Source organism: Lactuca saligna, chromosome 3 (genome assembly GCF_052625555.1).
Source record: "Lactuca saligna cultivar CGN05327 chromosome 3, ASM5262555v1, whole genome shotgun sequence".
NCBI classification, from domain to species: Eukaryota; Viridiplantae; Streptophyta; class Magnoliopsida; order Asterales; family Asteraceae; genus Lactuca; species Lactuca saligna.
In genome coordinates this window covers 10329576-10346461 of record NC_136419.1, presented here as the reverse complement: position 1 = coordinate 10346461, position 16886 = coordinate 10329576, and the positions used below count along the sequence as shown (strand labels likewise).

At 36.5% G+C, this 16886-nt stretch overlaps 1 protein-coding gene across 2 annotated transcripts; it reads left to right on the top strand.

Moving 5' to 3' along the window:
• The first annotated feature begins 4586 nt into the window (after positions 1-4586).
• Positions 4587-8390, top strand: LOC145034429 (putative polygalacturonase). Of its 2 annotated transcripts, none has more exons than XM_078982838.1 (5): positions 4587-4740; positions 4980-5332; positions 6050-6170; positions 6233-6407; positions 6498-8390. In XM_078982838.1, the coding sequence occupies exons 2-5, from the start codon at positions 4988-4990 to the stop codon at positions 7186-7188; spliced, it is 1332 nt and encodes a 443-aa protein (XP_078838964.1). In that variant the 5' UTR covers positions 4587-4740; positions 4980-4987; the 3' UTR covers positions 7189-8390. The 2 variants fall into 2 exon arrangements, with proteins under 2 accessions (XP_078838964.1, XP_078838965.1); XM_078982839.1 differs by lacking the exon at positions 4587-4740 and adding an exon at positions 4747-4878.
• The last annotated feature ends 8496 nt before the right edge of the window (positions 8391-16886 follow it).

Here is a 16886-nt window from a genome sequence, read left to right as displayed (position 1 = left end):
TAAAAGTGTATAAAAATCCCTAGGATTTATCCTCATTTAAAAAAAAAATATATTGTTAGTGTTGAAACCTCAAACTTTGTTAATGATAAAAAAATGACATTTAGTGAAGCTAATTAAAATATATAAAATAGCATAAAAAATATGTAGAAGATTGAGTTTTTATATAATAATAAAGAGTATATTTGAGAGAATTTAAAAAAAGCTCAATAAACTTGTTGAAACATTAGTTTGAGTAGTTTTTTATAACCTAATTTATAAACTATTTTTGGTTTGCCAATATGTCAATTTAAAAAAACTCGAAAAAGCCAAACTTGCTAAATATAATCTTCTTACTTTTTTTGGCAGTTAAATACTTACAACCCGTTCCCTATTTATTTATTTATTTTTTCCTCTGAAGTAGTTATAACAGAACCAACACATTGCAAGGGTCTACTGTCTACACCAAGGCACACAACAAGTACACAAGAATTTACATTCAAAGAAAAGGGAAACAACACCCAATTTGCCCAATTGCATCCCCTTTTTTTAAACTACATAAATACTAAGGAAATTACATTATCTACAACCATTGTTGGGGAAGAAAAAACTCTATTGAACACTCGTCCTTTCTTGCCATCCATACATAGACACCACAATAAGCCATGGCAAACGGCTAACAATAGTTTCCTTTTTTTTTTTTTTTTTTTTTTTCCCCGGATAATGCCCCCCTATTCCTCTACAAAATGGAGGACTTCTCCAACATATGCGAAGGTTTGACGAGAAATACTACACCATGTAGAAAGATCATAAATGATTCTTCACTTTATCTCATGAAATACTAAATATCACTCCACTCAAACTTATAAAAATATAACAATTCCTAACAAGCTCATTCGAAATATCAATCACAGTGTCACATGTAACCAAAAGTAATATCAACACCTCACAATCATTGCTCATAAAGAATATTCATGATGTCCCACATATACACCCCGGGTAGCATAATTATATTCCTCCTGTATATTCAATAAAAGTTATGATAATGATACTCACACATCTACTCACAAAGACTTTTAATAATATCTCATGTAGATGCTTACAAAGAGCATTATGCCAATCTTTCTCTTCCTCGTCTACAGTTTATTTGAAGTAGAAAGACAACACACGTAAACTTGTAACACTTATCATAGAGGATCTCATTAAATTTCTAAAAAGAAGGTTTTACCTTATTGTTTGTTTGCTTGACTAGATTGTTGCTTATCTTATTAAATTGCTTGCCTTGTCATAGAGGATCTCATTAAATTTCAAAAAAAAAAAGGTTCTACCTTATTGTTTGTTTGCTTGACTAGATTGGTGGTTACCTTATTAAATTGGAAGAGTGATATGATGGTTTATCATGGTCAAATACGGGTCATATCAAGGTTCTTAAACGATTTTTTTGTATGCCTATAAAATTCCCGCTACTAAAGTGAATATGGATGGAAACAATACAAAAGATTTTTTTAATAAGTTATGCTAAGGTTTGAGAGTGTGGCTTGGCAAACACCACACTAGGTGCACAATATGCCAAGTTTTGGCCCCCATCTCGGCAAGAAGTTGTCGAGTCTCTCTCCCCCTCTTCAATGCATTTGACCATTTTCATCGTTATAAATACTAGTAAACTTAACATCCATTTTTACTACATCAAACACATATCTTTTCAATCTCTACACAACCAAAAAACATGTCTTATTCAAACTCTAGAAATAGCGAAAAAACATCAACTTGAAACTACCTAAACATTCCATCATTCTACCATCCACAAATGAACCGACCTATTATTTAGCATCCATATTCCATTATCTTGCTATGGAAATGTATTATAGTCTATATCCAATGCAAATCGGCTACACTAAACCACTCACAACCATATTCGGCCTCTTCAAATGTGTTCTAGAAACTCAACTCCAACCCCAAACCCCACCCAAACCGAACTCAAATCCTAAAGCAAACCCAGACCCAAGGCCTAACAAAAAATGGGAAGGCCCCCAGTATACCTTGAATCCCGATAGAAAAGAAGGCATTGGTCGTTACATGGGTCGATATATCAAAGGATCCGATGGTCGGAAATAACCAAAAGGGGCCAACTTTTAGAGGCATGTTCTTAAATGTTTCCTTAAAGAATGAGTTCACGACTACCGTACGAAAGAATCAATCTACACCAAAAGGGGTAACACGAATAAATAGGTATTGATATTTGGTGGTTTACTTAACAACTTGGAAAGCCAATGGAAAAGTGGTGAAATATATGTTATCATTTTCAACAAGGCCTAGAAATGTTCCGAAAAGAACACAAGAGACCTTTTAAACATATTGAGTTATTGAATGTTATAAAATATCACCAAAATGATGACATATGAACATCTGAATCACATTTGCACCTATAGGTGGTTCGAAACTGTCAAAAACATCTGACTCTATTACACTACTTTAGATGCTCGTATCGGGATCGACCTTAACGACGATGACACATTTGTGGTTCCACTACCTTTCTGCCCAAAGGGAAGGGTCAAAGCAAAATGCAAAGGCAAAAGTTCAAATTTGGATTACCTACAATAGATAGGATTGGAGATCCCGAGCCTTAATATAGATTTGACCAAATATTTTGAGTTTGCTCAAGAAAACGAGTGTAAGAAATAAAATGCTCGTGATATGAAGTATTTAATGCATGATTTGAGTAACTATATCGGTGAAAAGTGTGAATTGAATTTGACAGTAAAAGCTAAAATTAGGAAAAAAATATAAAAAAATAATTTATTTATTTATTTATTTATAGTTATTATTATGTTTTAGAGTTTTTAATTTAATATTTATGTAGTTTTATTTTAAACTGATGAAATATTTATTTATTATTTTAAATAGATTGTTTAAATAAATAAAAAATTAATGTAGCCTACTATTCATTGTGTTACAAAGTATTAGAAGAAAGAAAATATTCGAACGAAGTGAAGTAAAGGTGATGTGACGTAGAAAATATTCGAACGAAGTGAAGTAAAGGTGATGTAACGTATTTTTAGAGCAGATTAGTTAAAACTCTAGTAGGAAGCTAGAAAACGAAAATGTTCAGATATATGGAGAAAGTCCCAAGAAACTCAAGACAAATTACTTTTCCTACTTCTTTTCGAAATCCAAAAATAAGAAAAATAATGAATATCATCAAACAACTCATCTTTTCTACGCTTTATCTTTCCGAAAAAGATCTTGTTGCGAAAACTCCAAATACACCAAAAAGTAACAACAATGACTGCTTCAAACTTCAACTTGGACTTCTAATCAATCTTTAACACATCAACCCAAGACAAAATCGAAGCCACAATTAGAGTTAGATATATCAGGGTAATTACATTCCATCAAGTTGCAATCATACTCCAAATCGGCTTTTAAAACGCTACACGGAGAGAAAATATGTTAAGTAGACTCCCCAACATACGAACATAAAGGGCAAAACAATTAATCTAAATCAATCCCTTTATCTTTAAGATTTAATCTTGTTGGAATTTTATCCCGCTCAATTCTCCGAATAAGGATATTTACTTTTATTGGGATCAAATGATTCCATATGGTAGCAATACGAGAGCCGATCAACAAGAGTCAAAGAATTTCCTAGTAGAAGAGACTGAAAAATCACTATGAAGCTCTAAATCAACAAGCAAGAGTCAAGGAATTTCCAAGCAGAAGAGCACAACTTACTCCATTGAGATTTCGGAACTCCCACTCTAGATAATCTACCAAACGCAACTAAAAGCTTCTTTGGCAAATTCCTATCAGCAATACACGATGTTGGTGAATGATCATGCACAAAGACACGATGATAAAGATCTTTTAGCAAGCCTAAACGTGTCCAAGAATCAAGCCAAAAACAAATAGCTAGCCCATTACCCACTTTTTTAACACAATAATCATCGAAATTAAAACCTTTCATTTTCAAATAATGAAAAGTGATGTGATATTGATGTGACAAATTAAAAGAACGACAACCATGACATTATTCTTTTTGGCTTAAAGATCCAAACCACAAAAGACTTATTTTTATCAAAATTACGGGGACATGGAGAGTTGATGAATGCGATACCTGGCATGGCCTTGACGCTATACCCGGTTTTCGCCTTACGGGGATCATCGGCCTAGGACCCGATTTGACGAGGGATACTCATCCTCAAACGGGTGGATCGACCTTGGGACAAATTTCCATCCCTATATGAGATCGTCTTTCTAGTGGAAACATATATATATATATATATATATATATATATATATATATATATATATATATATATATATATATATATATTAAATTCAATACCAAGTATAGAAAGGCATACCATACATGTATTATTAGATTGATAACCGTTGATGATCTATCACTTATTATCATAATTTTGATTAAAGTTGAATATGAATAATATTATTAACTTACCATGACAGTATCGGGTGTATAAAGTATATACAATGTTTATTATGTTTTTCTTTGATCAGACATATATCAACAAAAATACAAACTAAATAAATAATTAAAAAACATCACACGTTTATTATTTTGCATAGAAAATGAGTCTCATCTTTTGCAATCGACATCTATCCGTTACTTTATCAATGGAATTAGAAACAAATGGTGCATAGCGTACTGAAAGAAGAAGAAGACGACAGATGCGTGTAAAGGAAGTCTGAAACCAACTTCCTGTCCTCTCATTGCACAACCACCAAAATTCACCGTCGTCTCAGGTCTGCAAAACCTCTTCAGTCTCCATCTCTTTGCTTCCTTTAAGAAAATTCATGTCCTATTTTAAAATTTTCATCCTCATTGCAAATTTTCCGGACAATTCTCCTTGTAAACCAAATACTCCATCATTTTATTCATACGTATGGTTTGATTTCACCTAATTTACCGATTTACATCCATCAATTTTGCGCGAGGAGATAGGATTTGAAGTCTCATATATAGTATTCTGATTTTATTACAGGTGAGAAAATGAGGATAGGATGTGTTTGGGAAACATTGGCATGCCTCACCTCTGCAATAATGGTCCTGAATAGCTGCACGACGGCCGCCGGCGAAGTGACGACGTGTTCTGGAATTGTACCGATGGTGTACAGGAACGATAAAATATCGATAACGGATTTTGGTGGAATTGGAGATGGTAGAACGTTGAACACCAAAGCATTCAATGAAGCGATTTACAGGATTAAGCATTTGAGGAGGAGAGGAGGGACGCTGTTATACATACCTCCAGGAGTTTATCTCACACAGAGCTTCAACCTAACCAGTCGCATGACTTTGTATTTGGCTAAAGGTGCTGTTATCAAAGCCACACAGGTATATATGAATATGATGTTTCCTCAAATCAAATCACTGTTCTATCTATCCTCATTACAGTTTTTTTGCTGTTCAAATTGATTTATGAATGGTTACACTAGTCAACCAAATTCCATTCCGATTTGAACCAAACCAAGTTACAATTTGATTATCAAAACATTTTGAGTATTAACAGTTTGAGTTTTGAAGTTTAAATCCATGGATTATTTAATATTTTGTGGCTTGGTAAACTCGAATAATAAAAATAAAATAAATCATTTAAATGTAAACTAAAATTCATAAAAATCTACTAAGAAAAAAAATTATAAATTAGAGAAAATTTTACATATATATAGACCAAAATAATTATATCTGAATAGTAAAAAATAATAGTATGACCCTACTTGTACTTGTATGTGACTGAAAAGAAAGCAGAGAAGGGATAAGGTAAAGAGAAGGCAATTGCTATTTTTTGTACTTGTATCTGAGTAGTAAAAAATATATAGATCAAACATTTTGATTCTTTATACCATTTTGCAATAACAAAACTAACAAAAAATTGCATACATTTCAAAATATTAGACTGTTTTTCCACGTGCAGCCCAAATCATCTACGAAATCTTTCATTTATGATTTTGGGTAATGCGAATCTAGGCTATTCATTAATCTTGCTATTTAAAAAAAAAAATGATTGATAATAAGTTTGTATTTATTGTTATGGTATTATTTATGTTTCAGAACACTGCAAACTGGCCTTTAATCGCCCCTTTGGCATCTTATGGAAGAGGGCGAGAGCGTCCTGGAGGAAGATATATAAGCTTTATTCATGGCGACGGCCTCCATGACGTAATCATCACAGGTAAATATTCCATTTACATCTTTTTATTTTTTATTTTTAAACATGCAAAACTGTTTTATTAGGTGAAAATGGCACAATCGATGGGCAAGGTGGGGTGTGGTGGAACATGTGGAGACGAAGAACCTTGCAATTCACTAGACCAAATCTCATCGAGTTCAAAGACTCTCGAGGCATCATCATCTCTAATGTCATCTTCAAAAACTCACCCTTTTGGAATATTCATCCTGTTTACTGCAGGTAATTTTCCCCCACCCCATTTCTTATATATATTTTTATCAACATATGTATAATTTTGAACTTAATATTTCATATATGCAAACCAAACAGCAATGTTGTTATTCGGCATGTGACCATATTAGCTCCACCCGACTCTCCAAACACGGATGGAATTGATCCAGATTCAAGCTCCCATGTCTGCATTGAGGATTCCTACATCTCAACAGGAGATGATCTGGTGGCTGTAAAAAGCGGGTGGGATCAGTACGGAATTAAATACGCTCGGCCCAGCAACGATATCACGATCCGCCGACTCACCGGATCCTCTCCCTTCGCTGGAATTGCAATTGGAAGCGAAACATCTGGTGGGGTGTATAATGTGTTGGCAGAGCATATAACTCTTAAAAACATGGGAATTGGAATCCATCTAAAGACAAACATCGGTAGAGGTGGAATCATAAGAAACATCACTGTTTCTGACGTTTATATGGTCAATGTTCGCAAGGGAATCAAGATTTCCGCTGATGTGGGTGATCATCCGGATAAAAATTACAACCCGAATGCCCTACCCGTTTTAAAGAATGTCAGGATCAAAAATGTGAGGGGCAAAAAGGTCCAACAGGCCGGTTTAATACATGGTTTGAAGAACTCACCGTTTACAGATATTTGCCTCTCTAATATCAATCTCCAAGGCCCTATAATAAACGTTCCATGGAAATGCTCTTATGTTAGCGGAGGTGCTATTCAAGTTAACCCGTCGCCTTGTTTAGAGCTTATCCGTACAAGATACAAATGTCGTTGACCATGAAAGGTTGAACAATGAAATCGAAAGAAAATACGAACTTGAATTGATATGCCAAATTCAAACTGATTATCACATTGAAATAACCTTTATACGTTTTTATTCATCTAAATATGCCACGACATCTCTCACGGATGCAAAAAGTACATGATTGTTGTATACAGAGACAAGTGATTACATCGTATGATAATTCAAACATGCTTTTAACGTTTTGTAATATAATAGGCATTTATATAATACACGCAAGTGATACATACCTCGATCATCGAGGATTCATCAATCAAAAGTGTGCTTCAGAAACTTGCCGATGCGCCTCATGAAACCGCCTTTGTGCTCTCTCTTCTCCTTATGGTGGCGTGAAGAAGCAACCATATTCTCGCGGTTGAACATGAACTTTGGCACGAATTCTTCATCTCTGTCATGGTGGTGGTGGTGGTGGCCGTACTTGTGCTTGAACTCCAGCCATTCTGTCGGAACCTTATCGCCGAATGCTTTCGGATCGAAAGTGTAGCTCTTGCTAGATAGGATCATATCGTTTCCGTAAGACGTTTTTGTCTGAGGGAGCATGAACGTCTTCTGAAATTTCCGGCATGGATGACGTCGGACAAACCTGAGTGGGATCCGAGAAGTTTTATCAAAAAACTGACGTTTGATCGGAAGTGATCTTGTCAACCTCGGACGCGGCGTTGAGTCAATTGTTTGAGTGTTCTCAGATTCCGGCAAGCGATCATTACTGATAGTTTGATCTAAGTCCGATTTAGGCTTCTCGATTGAAAGATGAACGTCATCTAACTCGGCGACAGCGACAGATTCTGCGGAAGACTTTGAGGTAAACGTGTCTAAGCCGATCCGAGCGGTGGTAAAGGAGAATAACAAGAACGTGAAGATGGTGAAGACGGCGATCTTGTTCTCCATGGTTATCGAGTACGCCTCTGTGAGTGTGTGAACCTGAGGAAAAAGAGAAAAGGAAGAAGCTGAGGTATAAGAGGGAGGGAGGTGAGTACGTGAACTGCATATCAGCCGTCCACGTGGTTATGTATTTGGTGGGGAGAAGATTTGTGTGCCGTTGGATCCACCGAGGGGAATTGGAAAAAGAGTCGGTAGGAGACTTTTCCCTCCGCGTCCCATTCCTTACGCCATTGTATTTCCGAAACTTATAATTTTATTGATTAAAATTCCAGAAAACAATGTATTTTTAATTATCGTTATGATGTCGTTATAAAACGTTGATTTACTAGGATTTGCATTTCAAAACCCCCCCTAAAAATCTGATTAACTTAAATCAACTAGAATGCTTTTTAATAGGGATAATCACAAAAAAGAAATGTATATTGATTAATTTTTCAATATCGATCATGAAATAATCATCGATTTTACATTTTTACCAGAATAATTTTGTGTTAGTGAAACTGGTAACGAATTGTATTCATTATGTATTGTTACTTTTATGATTTCGGTATTAATAATTAAGATTTCCAGGTTTAATCCGTTATTTTGATATGTACACAGTACACAAGTTAGTATCGGTTACTTTGTTATATTTTAAACATCGAGGAACTTAGATGACATTTAACAAATTATTTTGATGTTGTGTTTTCATTTCACTTTTGAAGTATTAAAAGACATAAGTTTTTGGGACCATATTAGCATTTTTTTACTCTAATAAATTTGAGAGAGTAAAATTGCTTTTTTTTTTCTTATTCCAAAAACAATTACAAAGGATCCTTTTATAGGACATAGGACATGAGACTAAAGATAATTACATAAACTAGATAAAGATCTAATCCTTGTTCAACAAGAAAACGTAAATGGGTAAATATAAGGAAACTAAATAATTTCAATAATCTCTCTCAAGTTGGATTTTATAGATCAGGAATATCCAACTTGCTAAGAAGAAAATAAAAACGATTTGTACCCAAAGATTTAGTGAACAAATATGACATTTGATAATTGATACCCTAAACGAATAGCACATGGTTTTATTTCTCCATTTGTCACGAGTTAATAAAATAATAATTCATCTCAACATGTTTGGTTCGTTCATGATATATTGGATTGACTGCTATGTATTTGGCTGTTTCATTGTCACACATTAAATGAATTGCTCCAATTTGTGTAGCATCAAAATCTTGGAGTAACCATCTTAACCAAATTATTTCACACACCGTGTTTGCCATGGATCTATATTCTGCCTCAGCTGACGATCTAGCTACAACACTTTGTTTCTTCGTTTGTCAGGAAATGGAAGATCCTCCCAAACTAATAAAGTAACCATTACAAGATTTTCTTGTAGATGGAAAACTTAACCAACTAGCATCACAGTAAGCCATTAAGTTGAGGTTCCCAGACGAAGGCAAAAATAATGCTTGTCCTGGTGTGGTTTTTAAGTTGCGAAGCACTTTATGTGCTGCATTTAAATGACTTTTTATTGGTTTACTTAAAAAACTGACTTAGTTGATTTATCGAGAAAGTTATATCTGGGGGAGTAATTGTGAGATAAAGCAACCTGCCAATTAATCTTCGATATTGTTGTAACACCTCAAACCTTAGCCCAAAATTTTCATTTTTAAATTTACCAGAATTAAGAATTCACAACAAAGTTATCAGTACATAATTATCCCAAAAAAACTAGTATCACAAATATCAGAGTTCATAAACTGTCTCAGTAGTAAAGCTCCCAACGAGTTTGTATAATCAGACCTTCGCCTTCTGCGGTCCTCAGAAGTACCTGCAACATATAAATCAACAACTGTAAGCATACAACTTAGTGAGTTCCCGAAGATACCACATACATCACAGCATAAATAAACAACTATGAGTTATCAGCAACCCTGAGGACTATCAGTAGCCCCAGTGGGCTAACAACACCCTCTGTGGGTTATCGGCAACCCTTGAGACTATCAGCAGTCCCAGTCACATATAAACCGCATAGCATAATCATAACAACTAGACCCAGCTGGTCAGTACAAATACAACAATTCTACCAACACAGGTACAAATAAGCGAGGAGACTCACCTGATACTGACGACAAGTAAATCTCACGCCTGAACTGCCGGATCTAGACTCCGCCTAATCAAATAAATAATTAACCCTAATTAATAATTAAGGTCCAAAGCCCACTTGCGTGTCTAAATCCCACAACTAAATATTCTAAGGGGAAAAAAGACTATTTTGCCCTTCTCATGGTCCAAACCCCCAAATCTTGACCAAATGCCAAAAGTCAACTGCCCAGTGAGTACGTTAGGCGTACCATTTCTTATGTGGGGCATACAACGAAATCAACATCCATCGGGGGTAGAACTAGCTACGTGGGGCGTAACCAGTAGTATGCACGGCATACTCCGTCTTTCTATACTTCCACCAACTTAGTGTCTTAATCCTTAAGACAACTAACCTAACCTCATATCTAACTATTCTAAGATGTCTTAATCCATAAAGTCATTGGCTTTAAGCCTTTGCATGGCTAGGAAGGACCCAATGCAACAACTTTAACTTTTAACACACTCTAAGCTACTTTACTCATGCATGAACCAAAGGGATTGATCAACCAACCATTTTTATGAATCCATAGGTCCTAAAATGCATGAAAGGACAACTACAATTTCCTGGAGTGCTCCAAACTCATAAAGGTCTAATCTAGGGGACAAAAGTTTATGAAACTTCAACCATAAAGATCGAATGAAAAACTTTCCAAGGTAAAGACTTTATACCTGAAAATGATGCACAAAGAGGAAAGGTTTCTGGATCTTCAAGCTTGCAAGTACCCACTCCTTCTTCTTTAGTCTCCTTCTTCCACTATAAGCACCAAGAACACTTAAAAACTTGCAAAAGCCTACACAAGCAACATAACTCGGGATTAGGGTTTTAGGGAGGGTTTGGTAGCTGATAAGGATGATCAAATGAAGACATAATATTTTTTAAATAGGGCAACCTTAAAATTAGGGTTTGAAGTATTGGCTAGTACGCCCGACGTACCACACGTACGCCTAACATACTAGCTAGTAATCCGCGATCTAAAACCGCATTAGTACGCTCCGCGTACTCTTACGTACACCCTGCGTACAACCAATTTGCAAGACCTTCTCTCCAAGGGACCAAATGTGTCACTTTTGATTAAGATTCAATAATTAATAAAAGTACCTAAAATCGGGATGTTTACAATTTTCCCCCACTAGAATCAGATTTCTCCCTCGAAGTCATCCTCAGGAAATAGTTTAGGATATTGATCATGCATCTCAAACTCGGGCTCCCACCTCCACTCTGAACCTCTTCGGTGCTGCCACTGAACCTTGACCAGGTTCACAACTTTATTCCTCAAGGTCTTTACCTTCCAATCCATAATTGTAACTGGCTTCTCAACGTAGTTTAAGCGATCATCGACCCGAATGTCCTCTAAAGGGACTACAACTGTCTCGACAACTATACACTTCCTCAGTTGGGAAACATGGAAGTTACCATGAATCTATCTCAGCTCCTCTAGTATCTCCAACCGATAGGTCACCTTGTCCACACGAGCCAAAACTCAGAAAGGACCAATGAACCTGGAGCCCATTTTGCCCCGCTTCGTAAAGCGGATATCACCCTTCCAGTGTGACACCTTCAAGATTACTAGATCTCCCACCTGAAACTCTAGCTTAGAGCGTCGTCGATCTGCATAACTCTTCTGGCAGCTCTACGCTGTCAGCAATCTCTATCGAACCTACTGTATAAGCTCAGTCTTCTTGTGCCCTACCTCCATGCTTCCCATAACCCTCTATCCCACCTTACCCCAACAAATAAGAATCTGATGTATGCTTCCATAAAGGAGCTCGAATGGGTGTATAACTGATACTGGCATGATGGTTATTGTTATAAGAAAACCACCTCTCAAACATAAATCTAGGCTAAATTCTCTGCAGAAGAGCTCTCAATAATGGCTAAGAAGTGAGCACTCTTTGTCAAACGATCCGCTATCACCCAAATAATGTCAAAACCCCTCAAAGTCCTCGGTAACTTTGTAATAAAATCCATGGTGATCTGCTTCCACTTCCACATGGAACCTCTAGATGCTGCAACTTTCCATGAGGGCGCTGGTGCTCGCCCTTGACCTTCTTACAGGTCAAACATCGCTATACGAACCATTCCACGTCTCTCTTTATACATGCACACCAATAATTATGCTTCAGGTCGAGATACATCTTGGTAGCCCCTGGGTGGATAGAAAATCTAGATTTGTGGACCTCCTCCATCAAAATCTATCGGGCCCCATCCGCATACGGTACCTAAAACCACCCATGAAGGGTCAAAAGTCCTCGGCCATCAATATCAAAGGTTGAAATCTGACAGATCGCTTGCTTATGTTTCTGATTTTCCTCTTTTATGGCCTCCGAATGCACTTCCTTGATGATCTCTAAGACTGGAGTGATCACGGTCATCCTCATGCACATATCCCTAATTGGGGCACTTTCCGCCCTCCGACCCACATCATCGACCACCATAATGGCCTTGCCCGGATGATACAAGATCTTACAGTCATAGTCCTTCACTACATCCAACCACCTCCTTTGCCTTATATTCAAGTTAGGCTGATCCATAAGATATCTCAAGCTCTTATGGTCCGTGTAGATGGTACACTGAACACCATAGAGATTGTAACATCCGGGATCCCAGGTATAATATTTAATATTTATTTTTTTGAATTATGAGAAGTAACTCGGCGAGTTGATGCGTAGACTCGCCGAGTAGGGTCGTGATTGTTCATCCGGGTTTGCATTGGACTCGACGAGTCCACGCTGTTTAATGAAACCCCAATCCTCCGGGGTTGGAGCCTATTTAAGGGTACTCTTAGCCTCCCATTGCAGCTACCAGTCCCTTGAGAGCACCCTTAGTGATCTATATCGTTTGGAAGGAAGGAGAAGCCTTTATTGATCTTTCTTTCCTTGGCTTGGCAAAAAGAAGGTGATCAAGAGCAAGAGGAGGCTGAAGGAGGTGTGATTCAAGTGGTTTCAGAGTCCAGAGATTCTAACTTGAGGTATTCATTCAAACTTTCTTCATTTTTGGTATTGAACTTAGAGATTAGGGTTTTCTAACCTCTTGTGAGGATGTTTATGTGAAGCAATTGGTCCCTTATCGAGTCTATGCTTTGGATCTGGACTCAAAGAGGTTCAGAGACTTCAATCTAGTATGCTTTATGGGTCCTTGAGGGGTGATTGGACTTAGGTTGCCATTTTTGGGACTAAATCACCATTTGATGCCATTATGTATGTATATAAGCATCAAGTTTCGAGCTTTACATGATTATATTGATTGGAAAGGTCAGATCTATGGAACTGAGGAACAGATCTGACCTCAGGAGGTCAAAAGAATCTATGCATGGCATGTACTCGCTGAGTTGTTCTTAGGACTCGACGAGTTGAGTCAAGGTAGCCCCGCGATTCATGCCTGGGGACTCGTCGAGTAAAAGGAGGGACTCGATGTGTTAATTGGGACTAAGGAGTTAAGTGGAGACAGGTGGACTCGCCGAGTTTCCCAAGTGCACTTGCCGATTCGGGTCAAAGTTGACCGTTGACTTTGGTTGGATTTTAGGGTTTGGTCAGCAGCGAGGCCTTTGGGTCAGAAAAGGGGTAAAATGGTCTTTTACCCTTCTGAGGATGTTAAGAAAGGTTAGAGTACAATCATATTTATGGGAATATTTGCCTTATGTGTTTAGGCAGAGGCTAGATCGCATTCCTACCGAGTCAGTGATTTACCGAGATATTAGAGGTGAGTCTTCTCACTATACTATACCCGGAAGGGTGTTTATGGGTGACCGGAAGGTCGGATATGTTATAAGAAGTATGCATTGTATGTGATTAACTTAACTGTTGTATGTGCTATGTATGCTATGCTTGATATGGGCCGGAAGACGTTATGTTATGGGCCAGAAGGCATTGTGTTGTGGAACGGAAAGTCGACGCTGGTAGGACCGAAAGGTTTAACGGGTTGGGATGGAAGTCCCCTGAGACACATGGACCGGAAGGTCATGGTCTGGAAGGGCGTATGTGTGTAAGTAGTATTTTGGGGAACTCACTAAGCATTTATGCTTACAGTTGTTGTGTTATGTGTTTCAGGTACTAGCGAGGACCGTGGGAAGGCGCCGGCGTGATCTGTACACACTGACGGAGGATTTATGATCTTGGGATTTATATGTTTTGTATTATGATATGATACATTCAATTTTTATGACTTGATTTGAATGAAAACATGTTTTAAGAAATGAAAATTTTGTTTTGAAAATGCACGTTGTTACAGAGATAGTCGCACCAAATATTGAAGGAAAAAACTATCGTCCCCAACTCTAAATCATGTGTGGGATACTTCGTTTCGTGAGGCTTCAAATGTGTCGAAATGTATGCTATCACATGCCCTCTCTGTATCAACATGACACCCAATCCTGGAATGGATGCATCATAGTAGACTACACAGTCCTTAACTCCCTCAGGGATGGAAAGTATCGGTGCCTCGCACAATCTCTGGCGAAGAGTCTCAAATGATGCTTGCTGCTCAGGCCCCCAACTAAAAGCAACATCCTTCCTTGTCAACCTGGTGAGAGGAATAGTGATGCTTGAATAATTATGCACTACTTTATCCTACTAATGTAACTAATTGTCACTTAAGGTAGTGTACCTTGTTGAAAATAGTATAGCTCAATAGACAGGTATCGAACACATGGAACAAAATGCTTAGGTAATTTTTATCTACTACTAACTAAACTACTAATAAATTTAGAAAAAGGGTTTGATATTGTCATATTTATGCATACTTTTAGGCAATATTTGAATACATTTTAAAACATATTTTTGGTTATTTGCATGGAATAATGGTACTTATAAGATTAAATTGTATTTTGCATCCAAAATAAGTCATCTTAAAGAATAAGGACTAAAAGTGGAAAAAGAAGAAACTTTGGAGGCTTGGAAGATTAAAGAAGATAAAAATCATAAAAATAGTTGTATCCACGTCGTGGATATCACTTACACAACATGGAAAAGGGAAATTATGGAAGATGAGTATGTGCAAAGTCGAAATCCTTGCCCGATAAGGATTTATCCAGGTCCACGGCGTGGAGCACTATTCCACGACGTGGAATGTAATTTCATGACAACTATAAATACCCTTGATCTCTACGAATTTAAGAGGTTGGCTGGTGAAAAAAGGTTTCCAGAAGTCGATGTTCAGAAGGTTAGAAAGCTAGGAAATTGGTTTGAATACCAAGGAAGAATAATAAGTTCACAATTACTTTCTAGTTGTAGTACTTTACAATGTTTTTTATTATGATTTGTTTGTGTTTATTTGTTAGTATGAGTAGCTAAATCTAGCTACTTCTGTTAGCTAGATGAAGTTGGAACTCATGGTTTGTTTATAATAACTTAGACTTTTCTTGTTGGTTAATGTCTTGTTTTTGATTGATTATACCTAGCATGCTTAAGTTGATAATAGATTGCTTTAACATCTTATTATGTGTAGTTAGTGACCATTAATCTCTATGAATTTGAATACCTAGTAATTTAGTGAACATTAGATTATTAGAGCTAAGATTGAACGAATCTTAGATAAGTAATTGAAATATTGAATTTGGTTGTGCTGGAGAACTCATATTATGAGCATAATTGTGTTTCTTAACTCAATCTTACATAGATCCAATTCTACTTAATAGTTAATTATGTGTTAAATTATGTGTGACAGTGCATAGATCTACATGAATTAATTCAACATTAGTTAACTTGGAATTGAATTGTTGATAATATTTAATTGGTAACCAATGGAATTGTAATAATTAATAATTAAACCATTGAGGGAAGGTGGATTCAAACTAACATAAGTGTTTTTATAATTTGATTGAATAGTTGTTGATAAATTAAGTTCATATAAACTTGCAAAATTAGATAAAAACCTTTTTAATCAGTGTTTGAATTTAGGTTAATTTAGAGTAATTATTTTAGCTAATTAAATTTGTTCCCTGTGTTCGACCCCAACTTACTTAAACTACACTACAATCTGACTAGGTACACTGCTTAGGTGCATATTAGTTAGTTAAGTTAGTTAGGATATAAATTTAAAACTAGTACTTTTGTGCCCGTCAAGTTTTTGGCGCCGTTGCCGGGGAACGATTTATTTGATTGTTTATTTATTTGCTTTGAGTTAATCATTCCTTGGGTAAAACCTGCAAAAAGTTAATTTTCTGCTTTAAATTTTGTTTCAGATCTGAGACCACAACGTGGACCTTAAGTCCATGACGTGGGTTCAGTTAGGAGAATATTTTTAGTATTTTTTTTAGTTTTTAGTTTTTGTTCTGATTTACGTTTTTATTTTTGTTTATTTTTTGGTAGTTCTTGACCAGAGGTTCCAACAAACCTTTGGTACCACCACTTGAAGATCCAGAGTTGGCCCTTCACAAAAAGACGGATAAAAACGTGAAAGAAGACCAACCACCAAAGAGATCACCATTTAAAGACCTTAAATCGGTTTTTGGGAAAAAGAAAGGAAAGAACGTGGGTGAGTCTAGTAGTCAAAGGAAGGAAGAAAGCAAATTAGAAATCTTTGAACAAAATCTAAATAAAAAAGAAACTGAATACGAGACATAACCTGAGCTTGAAGAAAGTAAACCCGAAGACGAGCCAGAAAACGAGATGGCAGACATTGCTGATATGTCCATGGGGTCGTACATGAAGCATATAAG

Coding starts and splice junctions, on each gene's coding strand:
- LOC145034429 (XM_078982838.1), top strand. CDS start 4,988: ATGAGGATAGGATGTGTTTGGGAAACATTGGCATGCCTCACCTCTGCA. Junction 5,333..6,049: donor CTGTTATCAAAGCCACACAG/GTATATATGAAT, acceptor TTTATGTTTCAG/AACACTGCAAACTGGCCTTT. Junction 6,408..6,497: donor ATTCATCCTGTTTACTGCAG/GTAATTTTCCCC, acceptor CAAACCAAACAG/CAATGTTGTTATTCGGCATG.